Raw genomic sequence first — 17,639 nt, forward strand, 5'->3', positions numbered from 1 at the left:
GGTCACATGCTACCCCTGATCTAATCACTGTGGCTCTGATTGGCCAGGTGCAGCCAATAGGACTGAGGGATGTGATTATGACCACCCAATCACATGAACTGATAGTGCAAGAAAAAGAAAGGTGGTTTCCACAGGAAAATTGAGGTGAGTCTGAAGGAGGAGGAAGGACCCTGCCGAGGCAGAAACAGCAACAGTCTGCTGGAGGAAGTTTTCAGAGAAGACTCTGGAAAGTAGGGTGAACAGAACAAGTGGTGAGAGACAGGCAGGAGAGAGGAGGGCTCGGCAGGCAGGGAGAGGCCGGCATGCAACAGTCATTATCCCCCAAGCAGGACGCAGGCTGGCTCAGCCTCTGCCTGCACCTGTCTCTCCATCCCAAGTGCACCCTCACAGCTGGGTGTGCCAGCCAGGGCCACATGGCTGACCCAGAGTGAACGTGAGCAAAGAGAAATGAGGAAATCTGTGAAATCAGGTAGCGATTTAGTTTGCTAGGGCTGCCATAAGAAAGCACCACACACTGGGTGGTTTAAGCAGCAGACATTTATTGTCTCGTCACTTTTGGAGGCTAGAAGTTCAAGGTCAGGAGTCTGTTTCCTCTGAGGCCTCTCTCCTTGGCTTGTAGATGCTGTCTCCTCCCTGTGTCAACACATCTCAGTGTGTGTCTGTGTCCCGATCTCCTTTTCTTCGAAGGGCACCAGTCACAGTGGATTAGGGCTCCGCCATAAGAGCTCGTTTTACCTCATGACCTCTTGAAAGACCCTTTTCCCCAACACAGTCACGTTCAGGGGCGACTGGTGGTTGAGACTTCAACACACGAGTCTGGGTCAGAGGGACGCAATTCATCCCGTAACTGCCAGCCCTGGAAAACCCACACCAGTGGCTGATGTCTCCAGAGAAGACATTTGTCCGTCAAACGTGCTGTCACCGTGTTCTCTCTCGCCTGCAAACCCTTGCTTGGGCTGTCCCCTCTGCTGGGGGACATTCCATTCTCTGTCCTCTCCCCTCTGAACCCTGAAACCTGGCTCCCTGCTTTTCCCTCAAGACTCCACTGAGAGGCTGCTTCTTACGCCTACCTTTCACTCGCAACGTGGCCTCCTCTGTCCTCCTGTCGCATCTTCACGGCGCTGCTCTCACTGACCAGAGAGTCGTCTTTCTCTCCCCACACCCTCCCCGCTCACCGGCCTGTGACACCCTGCCAGGGCACAGCCAGCCCCTCCATGGCTTCCCTAGCAGGCGGCAGACACCTTATGCTTTCCAGCCGCTTGGGAAATCTCTGTCAGGGAAAGGAAGGTGTGATGCCACCTGCTAGAGCGTCAGGCGGTCAGGGCTAATGCTCACATCGCTCCCGGTGACAGCAGCGTGGACTGCAGACAGCAGGGCTGCGGGGGGAGATGGCGAGGGAGGGACAGGGCTCTAAAGAGTTGTCCGAGCCCTGGCCCTGGACAAAGTGGGGGTGAGGGGACATGAGAGCCATTCCCGGTGTGAAGGACCAGGCTGCAGAACAATTGACACCAGGCACCGTTTGAGAGTGATACTGGGGCAGAAAGCAAAGAGCGAACTTGAATTTCTTGACATTGTACATTTTTTACAATTAGATTGCTTGGCAGCCCCCCCCCAACCCTGTTGTCTGCAGTGACGTCTGCTGCGAGCAAGGGCTGTCGGCTCTCATCTGAGGCTTTTTTGTTTTATAATGAAGTTCCATCTCTGTTTACTCATGAGTATATACATTCAGTGGTACACTCTCTTGCTCATAAAATTTATAATTTATATAGGTTGCTGGGTCAATGTAGGAGAGGATAAATGGATAAATTCAAGGCAAATGAAGGTATCTTTAGTTGCTTTTTTTTTTTTTTTTTTTTTTTTTTTGAGACATCGTCTCACTCTGTTGCCCGGGCTAGAGTGCCATGGCCTCAGCCTAGCTCACAGCAACCTCAAACTCCTGGGCTCAAGCAATCCTGCTGCCTCAGCCTCCCAAGTAGCTGGGACTACAGGCATGCGCCATCATGGCCAGCTAATTTTTTCTATATATATACTTTTAGTTGGCCAATTAATTTCTTTCTATTTTTAGTAGAGACGAGGTTTCGATCTGATCTTTCTCAGGTTGGTTTCGAACTCCTGACCTTGAGCAATCCACCCGCCTCGGCCTCCCAGAGTGCTAGGATTACAGACGTGAGCCACCACGCCCGGCCTCTTTAGTTGTTTTGATGCATGTCTTATAGAAAATATGGGCTATTTTGTTGACTGTTTTGGGGTTTTTTTTTGTCATGATTGTTCTATCATCTGAGGCTTCTTTAGCCCTGCAGGAGACAGGCTCCCACTCAGAGGAGCAGGCAGAGGCCGAGGGGCCTGTTGCGAGGTCTCATGGGACTGGAGTTCCAAACTAGTCCTGAGCCTTTTGGGTTTTTTTTTTCTTTCTTTGAGACAGAGTCTCGCTTTGGTGCCCAGGCTATAGTGAGTGCTGTGGCGTTAGCCTAGCTCACAGCAACTTCAATCTCCTGGGCTCAAGCGATCCTCCTGCCTCAGCCTCCCGAGTAGCTGGGACTACAGGCATGCGCCACCATGCCCGGCTAATATTTTGTATATATTTTTAGTTGGTCAATTAGTTTCTTTCTATCTATAGTAGAGACGGGGTCTCACTCTTGCTCAGGCTGGTTTCGAACTCCTGACCTTGAGCGATCCACCCGCCTCAGCCTCCCAGAGTGCTAGGATTACAAGCATGAGCCACCACGCCCGGCCTAGTCCTGAGCCTTTACTCAAGAGCAGCCACCAGTGACCTGAAAAGAAAAGCGTGGTTCTGGACTGTCCATTCATTCATTTGCTGGGCGCCTGTCATGCCCCACGCACTGTACTGTGACACGACTGGCCCAGTCTCCTGTGGCACCACATTCTGTCAGGGAACACAGACAAGTAGCACATAAATACATATGCAGTCAAGCGTCACCTAACAATGGGGGTACGATACAAGAAATATGTTATTGGGCAACTTCATCATTGTATTGATACCATAGAGTGCACTTATGCAAACCTACACGGGACAGCCTGCTGCTCCAAGGCCACAAACCTGCACAGCGTGTCACTGTACTGAGTACTGTAAGCACTTGTGACACGGTGGCAAGTATTTGTGTATCTAAGCATATCTGAACATAGGAAAAGTACAGTAAAAATGTGATATTATAATCTATGGGACTGCTGTCATATATGCAGTCCATCATTGACCAAAATATCATTAGGACTGTAGTATGTTAACAATTGCCAACATTTGGCCGGTGTGGTGGTTCACACCTATAATCCTAGCACTCTGGCAGGCCAAGGCGGGAGGATCACTCAAGGTCAAGAGTTCGAAACCAGCTCTGAGCAAGAGAGAGACCCCATCTGTACTAAAAATAGAAAGAAATTAATTGGCCAACTAAAAAAATATATAGAGAGAAGAAAATTAGCTGGGCATGGTGACACGTGCCTGTAGTCCCAGCTACTCGGGAGGCTGAGGCAGCAGGATTGCTTGAGCCCAGGAGTTTTAGGTTGCTGTGAGCTAGGCTGACACCACAGCACTCTAGCCCAGGCAACAGAGTAAAACTCAGGCTCAAAATAATAATAATAATAATAATAATTGCCAACATTTATTGAGCTTCTGTTAACATGTGCCAAGCACTGTTCCAAGGACCTTCCCTGGAGGCCCTCATTGAATCCTCACCACAACCCCAAGGAAAATACTGCCATTGTACTGGTTTTACAGATGGGGAAACTGAGGCACAGAAAGGTCAAGAAACTTGCCCAAGGTCACACAGTTAGGAGGGGGCAGACCTGGTCAAAACTTCAGCCATCTTTGAGACCAGAGCCTGAGCTCTTACCCAGTAGGCTGAATAAATAAACCAGAGGAAGTCATTAAGCACCCTTCTGGTGCTCGGGACCTCTGCTGGCTCCAAGCCCTGGAGCCACTTTCCCCAAACCTGACCCATTTGTAGACCTTCCTCACGTTTTTTGCCATAATCACAAACCCCCCCATACTATTTTTCAGCTTAGGTAAACCAGTCACCTACCTTCCTAACTTCCTTCCTTCCTCCCTTCCTTCCTTCCTTCCCTCTCTCCATCTGTGTCCTCCTTCTTCCCTCCTTTTCTCCCCTTTTCTTTCTTTCATACTGCAGGTTTGTTCTAAGCAATAATATTTTGGAAACCAGGGGTTTGACATGCTGGCTATATGTTTTTTCCTTGCACATTAAGATCTATAACTGCTTAAAAAAACATTTACTCTCCCAGCATCTAGAATCACAGCTTGGCTGTGAGCATGTGGAGGGCAGCGAATGTGTTTTGATGCACTCCCAGACTCCGAGGTGGCCTCGGCTGCACCGTGATGTGACATGGCCCACCACCAGTTAACCCCAACACCCCATTGATTGTGACACTTGGCCCCATTCAGGAATGTTAAAATTTGAAAACCGGTGGGTGTCTCAGAATATTTCATTTATTTGCCAAAATGTGGTGCTGGGCACACAGTCTCTCAGCATTCTTTTTTTGCTGTCTGCACTGCTCACATCTCTAGTCCCAAACTAGCAAGGACGTACAGTAGTTCCGTAAATATTTCTCGAATGCATAAGTCAAGGGATAACAAACAAATGCCTGAACAGAATGCCCCAACGCCGCTTGCGCTCGGTGTCCGACAGATAAACAATTGATTTCCTGCAGGTAATAAAAGAGAAAGGAATTTGTCGGCAAAGCGGAAGGACAACGCCGAAGTCTTCATCCCCAGCAAACCCGAGTCAGACCTGAATCCCCAGCCCCGCGCTGCGTTTCCAGACCAGGAGAGGACTGGCTCCAGTAAGAATCCTGGGGGCCCTTGCGCAGGGGAGCAGGGCCGGGCCATTCCCAGGGGGTGCTGTGATGGGAGGCTTCGCTTCATTACCCTTCCTCGCCAAGGGCTGAGCTGACCTTTCGCAAAGGTATTAGGGTTCTCCGGAGAAACAGAGCCGAGAGGAAATGTATACATAAAGAGAAAGAGATGATTAGAAGGAATTGGCTCACGCGATTATGGAGGCTGGCAGGGCCAATCTCCAGGGTGTGTCAGCAGCTAGAGACCCAGGAGGAGCTGATATTCCAGTTCAAAGGCTGTCAGGCAGGAAGAGCCTGTGTGCAAATGAAGTTCAAAGGCATCTGCTGGAGAAGTCTCTCTTACCTGCGGGAGAGTTTGTCTTTTTTTTTTTTTTTTTCGAGACAGAGTCTCTCTCTGTTGCCCAGGCTAGAGTGCAGTGGTATCATCATGGCTCACTGCAGTCTTACACTCCTGGGCTTAAGTGATCCTCCTGCCTCAGCCTCCAAAGTAGCTGGGACTACAGGCATGTGCCACCATGCCTGGCTACTTTTTCTATTTTTAGTAGAGACAGGATCTCGCTCTTGCTCACGCTGGTCTTCTAGTCTTAAATTCCTGAGCTCAACCGATCCTGCTCTGCCTCCCAGAGTGCTGGGATTACAGGTGTGAGCCACCGCGCCTGGCCCCTAGAGAGTTGGTCGTCAACTGGTTGGGTGAGGCCCTGTCACGCTGTGGAGGGCAATCTGCTGTATTCAACTGATTAATATGTTAATCTCATCTAGAAATGCCCTTTTAGAAACACTCAGAATGATGCTTGACCAAATATCTGGGCTCCCTGTGGCCCAGTCAAGTGAATACATCAAATTAACCATCACAGCTGCTTTCTGATTCTACAACCAAGTCGTGCTTATACTTGAAAATTTCTTTTGTTTATTTTTAAATGAATTTGCTTACTTTATATGGGTAATAATACATGCAAATGGTATAAGATTCTGAAGGTACAAAAGAGTTTTTGGTGAAAGACTCTCTCTTTTAATGAGAGATTATATTTATTGAGCACTTATTATGAGCCAGCCACTCTTATAAGCTTTTGCTTTGATCGTCTCACATAATCCTCGTAACTGTCCTGGAGACAGGTTCTCTGAGGCTTAGAGCAGGCGATTCACAGCTGGAAGGCAGCTGAGGCTTTGTAGCAGGGGCTGCCATGACGTAGTTGACATTTTAAAAAAGATCCCTCTGGCTGTCACATGGAGCCTGGGTGGATGAAAGGTGACCAGGGAAGAGGCCGGGTCCTTCAGGGTGGAGAGGGTGGTGGCTCGGTCTCTGAGTGTTACCAGTGGATGGATTGGGACAGAAATTGGGCTTGTCGAGGAGTCAGTTACAGGTAAAAGACTACTTGTGACTTTTTATCCTAAACAACCTAGGGTGAGAACCTGGGTACTGGGGAGTCTGGCTTGTCATGTGGCTAGGAGCTATCATTTAAACATTTGTCTAAAACTCATGTTGAAATTTATTCTCCACTGTGGCAGGATTGAGTGGGGCCTTTAAGAAGTGATTGGGTCATGCAGACTCTGCCCTCGTGCATGGGTTAATTCATTCATGGATTAATGGGTTAATAGGTTAATGGGTTATCATAGGAGTGGGACCGGTAGCTTTATAAGAAGAGGAAGAGACACCTGAGCTAGCACAGCCCCTTCACCATGTGATGCTCAGCACCACCTCGCGACTCTGCAGAGACTCCCACCAGTAAGAAGGCTGTCCCCAAATGCAGCCCCTTGACCTTGGACTTCTCAGCCTCCGTAACCATAAGAAATAAATCCATTTTCTTTATGAAATTGCCCAGTTGCAGGTATTCTGTTATATACAACAGAAAGTGGTCTAAAGCACCGGGCTAGGATCTGAGTCTGCGTCACTAGCAAAGACGACTCGGGCGACCCAGGTCCCCGGAGCTGGGACCTGTGCGTGCACAAGCCACACAGCACTAAGACCGGTGTCGTCGGTCTCTGATCTGCATCCTGCTTCCGTCAGGAGGGACCCAGGAACTGTGGCCATACACAGCCCGCGTCCCTCCACGAGGAGCAGGATCCAGTGGGGCAGAATCAGCACCAAACTGCTTCCTGGGAACTTCCTGGTGAGACCCAGAGCCTGGACCCTGAGGGAGTTAGAGGTGGCAGGCGACCACTGCTGGCACGTCAGGGTCCCTGCAGCTGATAGGGTCACAGAGGTGCCACACTGGGAAGTAGATAATGGAGAGACAATCTGTAGGAGTCAAGAGCAAGATATAAGAGCAAGAGTAAGATGTCAGAAGAATCTGGCAAACTTGGGCTCTATCGGCTCTGGCGGGATGGGAGCTAAACTATTATTTTCTTAATAACTACCCACAGCCCCGTCCTAAGCATTAACATGCCTAAAATAATAGATTTGGGTCACTTGTTATATTTTTTCCTAATGCTCATTAATATAAATATATCAGTATTTTAAAAAGCTAAACCATGTATCAACTAAAATCATCTGGTGTACTGTATTAGTTTGCTAGGGCTGCCATAACTAAGTACCACAATCTGAGTGGCCTAAACAACAGAAATGTATCGTCTCACTGTTCTTGAGGCTAGAAGTCCAAGATCAAGGTGTTGGCAGGGCCGTCCTCCGAAGGCACTGGGGAAACATCTGTTTCAGGCCTGTCTCCTGGCCTCTGGTAGTTCCTTGACTTGTGGCAGCATAACTCCAATCTGTACATGACATTCTCCCTGTGTGCAGATCTGACCCTGTGCCCAAATTTGCCATTTTTATAAAGACAGAATAAGGCCCACCCTAATGACCTTGTCTTAACTTAATCATCTGCAAAGACCCTATTTCTAAATAAGGTCACATTCACAGGTACTAGGGGGTTAAGACTTCAACACCTTTGTGGGGGACACAATTTAACCCAGAACACATACCTTCATGGACAGTGTTTTGAGAAATAGAAAATAATTAATCTATAATCTGCCTTTCTCCAAAGAGTTCTGACATGGCCTAACAAATGACATGCAGTGTATAGGTGCAAGACTATAAAAAAAATGAGGAAATGAAGGGAGAAGAAAAAACAAGTGTAGAAACATACGAGGAAAACAGGAGGTGAACAAATGAATGCTTAATGTCATCACAGTTGTGACTGTGAGGCTCCTGGCCACCAAGGCAAGGAAGCTTGTGTTCATATACAAATATGTACCACTGGGTCCATCTGATAACAATCAGATAACCAGCTGTTCTGGTATTTGGTTCTTAGAGCAATTTGTCCCATCAATATTCTACTCTCTTTCTCTTTTTTTTTTTTTTTTTGAGACAGAGGCCTGCCCTGTCACCTGGGCTCAGTGCTGTGGCATCATTTCAGTTCACAGCAACCTCAAACTCCTGGGCGCAAATGATCCTTCTGCCTCAGCCTCCTGAATAGCTGGGACTATAAACATGCACAACCTCATCTGGCTAATTTTTTTCTATTTTTAGTAGAGATAGGATCTCACTCTTGCTCAGGCTGGTCTCGAACTGCTGAGTTCAAGTGATCCTCCCACCACACGCCTCCCAGAGAGTTAGGATTACGGGCGTGAGCCACCACGCCCAGCCCCATCAATACTCTTAAAGAGGAAACTGAGCTAGTAGAATACTTATTTTAAATAGGTTTGGAGCTCAGCCTTTATCTATTAAATATACTTGGTTCCTACATAAGTCAGATTTGAAGACAGAATTCTGTGGCTAAGAGGAAAGTTGAAAACCCCAGCACTGTGACTATCCTCACACTGAAATGGGAGTACAGTAGAGCCACATCTCGCCCAGTATTCATCTCTAAAAGCAGCAAAAAGTGCAAGAGGCCAAAGCTACCCGCAGGAATCCCTCTTATTGGTGATTAAGTGCAGCATATATGGCTTAATATAGATGAATATATAATATATGTCTCATCTCTCAGCAAGCCCAATAGAGTCGGCTGTGGGAAAAATCACAGCTTCTGGACTGAGCCGCAAAGAAGCAGTTGGCCTTGTGGAGGGCCTGGGTTTTAGGGAAAATGCGTGTTTTTAAACACTGGCATCATGCTGAGGACACTGGAATGGTCATGCCACCAGAGGCACATGAAACCTGAGACTTCCTGAGTGGATAATGGAATCACAAACCAGCTCACCCTCCTCCAGGCAAAATCTGGAGGGTGGGCTATGCACATGCTTTACTTTATATTGGGAGGGCTGTCTTTTTTGGTACACACAAAATTAGACGTTTTATATCTTCTTAGTGAATTGAACCTTTTATCATTATGTATTATCTCTGTTTTGCTCTAGTAATGTTTTTTGTATTAAAGTCTACTTCAATACAGAGATACCTCAGCTTTCTTTTGGTTAGACATGGTGTCTTTTTTCATCCTTTTACTTTCAGACTTTCTGTATCTTTAAATTAAGGTTTGTTTCTTGTACACAGCATGTAATTGGTTTTTATTTTTATCCTCTAACAATCTGTGTGTTTTAATGGGAACATTTAGTCCATTTACGTTTAATGTAATTGCTGATATATTTGAGTTTAAATCCACTATCTTATTGTTTGCTTTTTATTTGTTTGGCTTGTTTTATGTTTCTCTTTCTCTCCTTTCTTGCCTTCTTTTGAACTGATTGCTCTGTATTATGCCTCTTTTTTTCCTCTCCATTAGCTTGTTAGTTATACATTCTTTTATTATTTTTCTAGTCATTACAAGAGATTACAACATGCATTCTTGACTTATTAGAGTTTACTTGAAATTAGCAAGTTTACCACTTCTCATTCAGTGGAAGTGCTTTACAATTCTGTAACTCCATTTACTCCTCTCTCAACTGGAATACTGGGGCCATGCATTTTAATTCTTTCTAGGTTCTAAACCCCACTAGACAGTGTTATAATTAATTTTTATTATTTTATATAGTCAGTAGCAATTTGGATTTGCCCATATTGTTAACCTTTCTGTGCCCTTTACTCCTGGCTACTTCCAGGTCACCCCCACTCTCAGACTGTACCCCCCGAGTCTGTCACAGCTCTGATCAGCTTCCCAGCCTGTGTAAGCCTCTTCAGAATCAGCAGCATGTTGAGAGGAAAGGCCTCCAGATGTTGGCTTCACTTCTCTGGTTGTCTTTCTCCTGTCTGCTATTGGTCTTGTAATTTTTCATGGCCCTCTTTACCCTGTCTGTCTTCAGATTTCTTTTTTCAAGCAGATTTTATAATATTCGGTCCAGGTTTTCTAGCTGTGTTCCAGGAAAGGGTTGGTCCAAATGAGCTAGTCTGCCAGTCCAGATGTGCAACCTATTGCCTACACTCTTTAAAGAGGTATTTCTCCCCTGCCCCTTTTTCTTGGGCTAAACCCATAAAGTTGAATTTGTGTCAATTAAATGTCCACATGATGCAACCCCAAGGTAGCTTCATTCTTGTCTATCACTGTAATTGTCTCTAATTCTAACAAAAGGGCCTCATGTCCTCTATTACCCCAGCCTCTATCCATAATCTTTCCAAAAAACTAATGTGATCTCCTTTCAGAGACTTAGACTCCTTCAAGAGACTGTTGTCTTCTTGAGGGTGAAAGAGCATTAGTCTTTAATGCAGAAAGTTTACTGTCCAAGTTGTCAGAGTGCTCTAGGGAAGTGATATATCTGAACCACTTTCCCCAGACAAGCTGCCAACCACGGAAATAAAGTAACACCCCTCAACATGAGTGAATTAGAGAACCTGACAGCCCTATAGTTAGCGTTCCTGCCAGGAAAACCTGCAACAGAAAGGCCACTCTGCTGAAATGCAGAGCCTCACATTAGTCAGCGTTCATTAACAGCAAGTGACAGAAATCCAAACCGGCTTAAACAACAAAGGAAAACATGTTGCTCTCAGACCTGAAAATCCCAGGGTGGTAGATTTGGTTTCAGTCATGGCGGGATCCTGGTGCTCAGATGCTACCGTGAGAAGCCCTTTCCACACTTAGCTCTGCTTTCCTCTAGTCCAACTTCTCACACTCGGACATGCCTCAGAATTACTTGCAAAGCCAAGTAAAACACAGATTGTTGGAACCCAGCTCCAGGGGTTCAGATTCACTGGGTCTGGGGTGGAACATAAATATTTTAATTCCCAACAAGTTCCCAGGTGGTGTTACTGGTCCAGGGACCACACTTTGAGAATGGCATCTCTAGTCACTGTCAGGCAGGCATTGCCTCTGTGGCGCAGAGATGGCCCCAGTGGCTCCAGGCCCCCTCATACCTGCTTTGCAAACCCAGGTGAAAGAGACCATTCCTTTTCTCGTTCTATGGTGAGTCCAAGAGCCAGCTCTTTCCTGAGCCAATCAGTCTCCATTTTCCAAGGTCAGGTGGAGGTAGTTCCCTCCTGGGCCAGGCTGGGTCAGGAGAGGGGTCAGTTCTGTCCACCCATCAGACTAAGCACAGAGAGGCAAGGTGGTTCCCCAAAGGAAACAATGGATGCCGTGAAGATCATGGTTCCAGAAAGACCAAAAGCTGCTGTTCATTTCCTATAAAAATGAAACACACAGAACATTTTGCTACAGATTCCTCAGAAGCAGGGTGTGGAATGACAGACCGTAACATCCGAAAGGAAAGGGTAGAAGTCATTTAGTCTGGGGCCCTTGATGGCCCTCCTCGGAAATCACATGCATTCCTGGGCTGGAAGAGAGACAGCCACAGAAGCATGAGTGTTAGGGTCACAGACGGCCCCTGCCATGGAGAGGCCCCCAAAGAAGCTGCAGAGGTGAGAAGAACACAGGCCCTGACAAGCCAGGGATGTCAGCTGGTGATTATTGCCTAACGATCCACCCCAAACTGTGGCTTAAAACAGCAACCCTTTTATTATTGGGTTCGTAGGTGGACTGGGCAGTTCTGTAGTGAGCTAGCAGGTGGCTGGGCCAGATGGTCTAGGACTCTAGGACAGCCTCACTCACATGTCTGGCAGGTTAATTTGTCCTGAGGACCTTGACTGGGACAGCTCATCCCGGCTGCATGTGGTCTTATTATCCAGCACTGGTGGTCTCGGGGCAGCAGGAGAGGACAAGCCCCAGCGTGTGCGTGCTTTTTATAAGACTGCCTGGTCGTGATCGCTAACATCCTGTTAGCCAAGAGCATCACCAGCCAAGCCTCACTAGAGAAATAGACTTCACCTCTTGATGGAAAAATGCTGCAGAAATCACATTGCAAAGTGGTCCCTGTACAGGGGTGGGAGGAATTTGTGGCCATTTGTTGCAATCTCTTACACCTTGGGAAGCAGGTGGCCTCATGATGCTGAAGCAACTTGAAATGCATGGAGGCTTTGGAGTGCTGGGGTGTAGATCATTGTTCAAAGGTGCACCCCCCCTTCTCCACCTCCCCCTTGGATTTTTGAGATGAGCGTGGACCTCTCAAGAGAAGACAGGGCTAAGTCTGCTGTCTTCCCGGACCTTTTGCCATACAACATGACATATGGTTTCCAGGCCTACCAGGCATAAGATAGCAGGGAATGAATGAATGGGGTGCACTGTGGACACTGGAGCACTTCTGCCCCCGTCTAAAGGGGGCGCCACCACCCAGCTCCAGCCAACGGTTGCCACATAGTATGAATGCCGGTCCAGGGTTGCCAGATGGTATATTTTTCAAGAGATGCCAGGAATCCCAATTTTCAGGTGGATTTCCTCCTTTTTTTTAAAAGCTTGGCATCCATTTCTAATTTTTCTAAAAAAGTGAAAGTTACACAACACATATCTGTGGGCAGGTTATGTCTGTGGGCTGCTGGTTTCTGATTGCTATAATAGACCCTTGTTGTTCTCAGATTTAATATTTGCCATTTCAGTGGATTCCCAGGCGACCTCCGAGGCCCCTTGCATGTAGTAAAGGGTAATTTTGCAGGGACTCCCGAATTGGAGCTTCTCGAGTCACAGGTGGTGGGGGGAGCGAGTCACCGGCTGGTGAGCCAACCAACAGCCTCATGGCCTCACATCTTCTCTGTGACATGTGTTGCAGTCATGGTAAATCTCCTGAACTGATACGCTTTTTGTTTCTCTGTAAGAGAAGAGAAAGCCAAGCGCTGGTGAAACAAAGAGAAAGTGAAGTTCTCGGAAGAGGGATGGTTCTCAACCAGAAAAGAGCAGTTTGGGATAAATTAAAATGTGCAGTTTGGCTTTTGCTGGTGGCACAGATTTACTGTGTGAATAAATCCACCATTCTCTAAGCCTGTGATGACAATAAATCCACCTCCTGCCGGTTCAGGCCAGCATTCGCCCAAGTGAGCAATGGGAGCATCAAAAAGAGTTAAAAGGTGGCCACCTTGCACGGCGCGAGGGAATGCGCCGCAGAGGTGTGATCTGGAAGGACCTGGGCCCCGTGGCCGGCGGTGCTGGGAAGCCACGGTGGGGCGAGCTCTGGCAGTGGAGCTGCAGAGCTGACCTTCGCTTGGAGAAAGGGTGATTGAATTTTTAAAAGCATCTTCTTAGCATAATATGACTCAAAGGGCACACGCAGCGCCCGGCGATCGCGTTGCTAGAAGATCATTCCTTCCCTAATGAAAGACGCTCAGGGCAAAAGGGTTTGTGCAGATAAAACTGGTCCCTCCTGGAAGAAAATGCCGTCATGAATCTCCTTTTCCAAGAAGCAGCAGCGAGCACAGGCTGCGGCGGCCGAGGACAGAGCGCCTCCCCGCTCGCCGGCCACGGACAGCAGGCTTCCTAGCTATGTCAGGGGCGCACTGCTGTGCCCCAGCCCCAGACCAGGGAGGCCCAGGGTTGGCATGTATTGGCAGTAAAAAAAAAATAGGGGTCAACACACGGCTCTTTTTAGACAGATTTTGTAAGTGCTCTGAGCGGGAAATGGCAAAGGGGCTTGTGAATTTCAGGTTCTGCTTCTCCTGGCGCTGTCCGAGCCTTCCACCAACACTGGCGTTTGTCCCCCAGATGTCGGGGTGCTTGTGTGCTTGTCCCTTATTTATAGAATTGTCTAGAGGGTCTGAAGGGGGGTTGAGTTTTTCAGCTGTGATTTACTGCGGATGATGGAGAAAACCCTATGCTTTCGTGAGAGTCACAAATACTGAGATTTACAAGGTTTGGGATTGAAGTCGTTTTTTCTCCATCCATTTGACAAAATTATAATGCCAGATGCCAGGGATGTGATGGTAAATAAGACAGGTGTGACCTCATGAAGCAGCTGAGGCCTGTAGGGCTTTGTGGCCTCAAGCCCCATGAGCACAGAGCTCACAACCTCTCCACCCCCCTTGCCATTCCTTGGCGTGCCGAACTCTGCCCGCTTCAGGGCCTTGGCACCTGCTATTCCCTTAGCCTGGGACAGCCGCCCCATTTGGGTATTCACAGGCCTCACTGCCTCCGGGCCTCCGCTCAGATGTCCTCTTCCTTGACCGTGCCTTGCAAGTGACAGCTGTGTCCCCTCCCATCATGTTTCTACCCTGTGCGCACGCCCGTCTTTGTCTGTGTGTGCCGGGTGACTGTGAGGTCTGTGAGGACAGGGGTGTGCCTGTTCCATCCACTTCTGCACCCAGAGCCGCACCGTGCCCAGTGCTGCGCAGGTCGCGGGCCTACGTAAGGCTGTGCCCTTGGCCTTGCCCGGAATGCGTTTCCGAGTCAGGGGCCAGGATGTGTCTGTGCTTCAGGGAGTTTCGACTCCAGCTCCAGGATGTAGCTCAAGACCACGTCCTTGAGCTTCCTTCCCTCCTTGTCCCGTCCTCGCAGCTACGTCAGGGACCTGATCCTTTTCGCCAGGAGTGAGGAAGATCCCGGGGTTCTCCCCACGCTTTTACCCACCCACGGGTCCATCACAATGAGAATCCCAGCATAGCTCGCAGAGCAGAACTCCCTCCAAGCCTCGTGTTTGTTTGACCTTCCCATCCCTCCAGCTGCAGAGCAGGCCAAGGAACTGATGAGAAAGGCAAACGAGGAAAGGCACAGCAGCCTCGAGGGGGTCAGCAGAATCCCTGGGCCGCAATTCCAGCAGCTCCTTACTTTTCCTGGAGCAGCATTGGGGGTGATGACAGGAGATAGTACATCAAAGTCAGGAAGTGACCACTTGACGTTGATCACCCAAGACCAGCCATCCACAGGTGCCACCAAGTTTCCTTTGGGTGCCCTTGACCTTCAGGGGCAGCAGCCTGGCCATGGCCCGGCCTGTATTAGAGCAGCCCCAGCAGTTCTTAAAAACTGGAATAAGTCAAGAACAAATAAAATTAAAGGGATTTTACATAAATTTCAGATTCTAGCTTTTCTTGGGGAAAAAAAGAAAAAAGAAAAGCATTTGGCAACGCTAGGAACACAGTCCTGTATGGCAAGAATTGGCTAGAGCTGGGAGGTGTCTCCTTATTCAGTGGCACCCGGCCCCTGGCACTCAGGGTCACTCAGGGTGCCTGCTGTGGTCCCTGGGGCATTTGCATTCTCAGCCCCTTTCCTGGGTGCCTGGCGTCTTAGCTTAGCATTCCCATAAAAGCCCACAGTCCAGCAGCCCTGTGCCTGGCTGTCCTGGAAGCCAGCCCAGTAGAGCTTCTGAGGGTCTCCTGCCCTCTCCTGCCAACGCCATTCTTGCTGTTGCTGTTTGAACATTCAGATGCAGCGTTCTAGTAGGAGCAGAGCGGGAAAGTCAAGCGCTCCGACAGGGATCTTTAATAATCAACAGCTAAAGTCACGAGGAGGGAAGGATGCTGTTTTTCGGCAGGCCTTGCACCAGGTCACCTGTACATATAGAACCCTCCAGAGGTCGTACCTGCAGAGTCTCACTCCATTAGAAGCCGACATGAATGCCAATCTTTGATATTACTGTTAAATGACCCCATCTAGTTCACATCGCCAGCCCGGGCTGCCCACTCAAACTCCATACTCTTGCATGCAGGCAAACTAAAGAGCTCGGCTCTGATGACAAACTCACATCTGAACCTGACTTGCCCCGCACTGAGACCCTGCTCTTCCCTTCCAAGCCCCCTCCTCCCATACCCACCGTCTGCTCAGTTGACAGCGACACCATCTCCCACTTCCTCATACCAAACCCTTGGAGGCATCCTTAGTTCCTCTCGGCCTCTCCCGCCCACACTGGGCTGTCAGGAAATCCTGCTGGCTCTGTCTTCAGTGGTTATCCAGAGTCTGGCCACACTCTGCATCCCGTCCTCCACTGCTGCCTTCTGTCACGTGGACAGCTGCGGCAGCCCCTCACGGGGCGCAGTGCTCCTCCCCACCCTCCCTTGAGCCTGCTCCACTCAGCACCTAAGTCAGATCCAGTCCTCCCCTGCTCCGAATCCTTCAGTGGCTCCCCGTTTCACTCAGAGTAAAGGCCTCGTGGTGACCTGTCCACCCACCCCTCTCAGGCCTCCTCTCAACCTACACCCCCCCCCCCCCGAATGCTCTGCTCCTGCCCCACAGGCACCTGGCTCTTCCAGAACACACCATACGCCTCCCACCTTGGCTCTGGTGCCTGGAATGCACTTCCCTGATCTCCGGCGAGGCCCGACCTGCTGCCCTGAACTCATCTGCTTTTCATGGTTTTCTGTGTCGTTTTCCACCATCTAACACTCTATTTTTTTAATTTCATAATTTCTCTACTTACCACAAGGGCAGGGGACTTGGTCCTCTGGTCACTGCCATGTCCCCAGGGCCAAGAACAGGGCCTGGCACAGATAAATATTTGCCCAAGGGATGAGATTTAGTAGGTCAAGCCTTTTAAGCATCCCAATAGAAATATTTTGAACAGACTATATTTTAATGGAACTTTTTTAACGTGGGAAAAATCCAAACATAATAATTGAGGTGTTACAATGACCCCATGTGTCCATTACCTGGCCCTGGCAATAATCAATGTGTGATCAATTTCATTTTGTCTATACCCTAATGTGTTCCCCAGATTGTTATGAAGCAAATCCAAGTCCTCATATAATTTTATCCATAGGTACTTTAGCATTATTTTCTTTTTAAAGCTGTATACTACTCCATTGGGTGGGTGCACCATACTTTATTTTATTTAACCAGTCTTGGTCTTTTTTGCATAGCACTTTATATTTTATAAAACCAATTTTGCATTCATCGGGACTTTCAGAATCAACTGTAATTTTACGGTGCTTTTTTTTCCTTAAATTGGACTGTAATTACTTGGCAATACTTGTTACCCATGCAAAAACAAAACAGAATGAAGCAAAAATATTGCAAAATACCCATCCCTCTCCATAACCTTGTATATTATTCCTTACAGATATTTTGTTAGAGGGTTAATTTTTTTATAACTTTTTATTTTGATACAATTTTAAACTTAAAGAAAAGTTGCCAGGACAACAGGAATGTCAGTTTCACCGTTCACCCAGATGTTCAGATTCACTGGTTGTTAACGTTTTGCCCCAATTGCTTTTTGCTTTATATTTTTTCCCTTCACGCCATATATATATGTATATTTAGATATAAATTGTGTATTTTATATATAAAGAAATATATATTTATGTACATATATGTGTATGCCCTCTATAAAGTATATAGATAGAGGGCATACACATATATGTGTCTGTGTGCATATATATAAATATTTTCTTTAACTATTTGAGATTAAGTTGCTGACATCATTCCTCTGTACCTCTCAACACTGCAGTATGTATCTCCTAAAAACAAGGACATTCATTTTACATTACCACAGTACACTTATGAAATTCAGAATATTTAGCATTAATACTATTCTCTAAGCCACAGACTATATTTAAGTTTCCCCAAGTGCCACAATAATCTTGACAGCAGTTTTCCCCCACCCAGGACCCAGTCCTAGGGCCACCACTGCATCCAGTTGCCATGCCTGCCTAGTCGCTTTTAATCAGTTCTTCAGGCTTTTTTTTGTCTTTCACGACCTTGACATTTTTGGAGAGTACA

General features: G+C 47.7%; 1 protein-coding gene across 1 annotated transcript in view; it reads left to right on the forward strand.

Moving 5' to 3' along the window:
* KATNIP (katanin interacting protein) overlaps positions 1 to 17,639 on the forward strand; it is a 178,489-nt gene that overhangs the window by 91,500 nt on the left and 69,350 nt on the right. Inside the window, exon 9 of the mRNA XM_075995199.1 lies at positions 4,678 to 4,809. Coding sequence (XP_075851314.1) covers positions 4,678 to 4,809 — 132 coding nt within the window. The remainder of the gene's footprint in view (positions 1 to 4,677; positions 4,810 to 17,639) is intronic.

Source organism: Microcebus murinus, chromosome 19, assembly GCF_040939455.1.
Source record: "Microcebus murinus isolate Inina chromosome 19, M.murinus_Inina_mat1.0, whole genome shotgun sequence".
In the NCBI taxonomy this organism is placed as follows: domain Eukaryota; kingdom Metazoa; phylum Chordata; class Mammalia; order Primates; family Cheirogaleidae; genus Microcebus; species Microcebus murinus.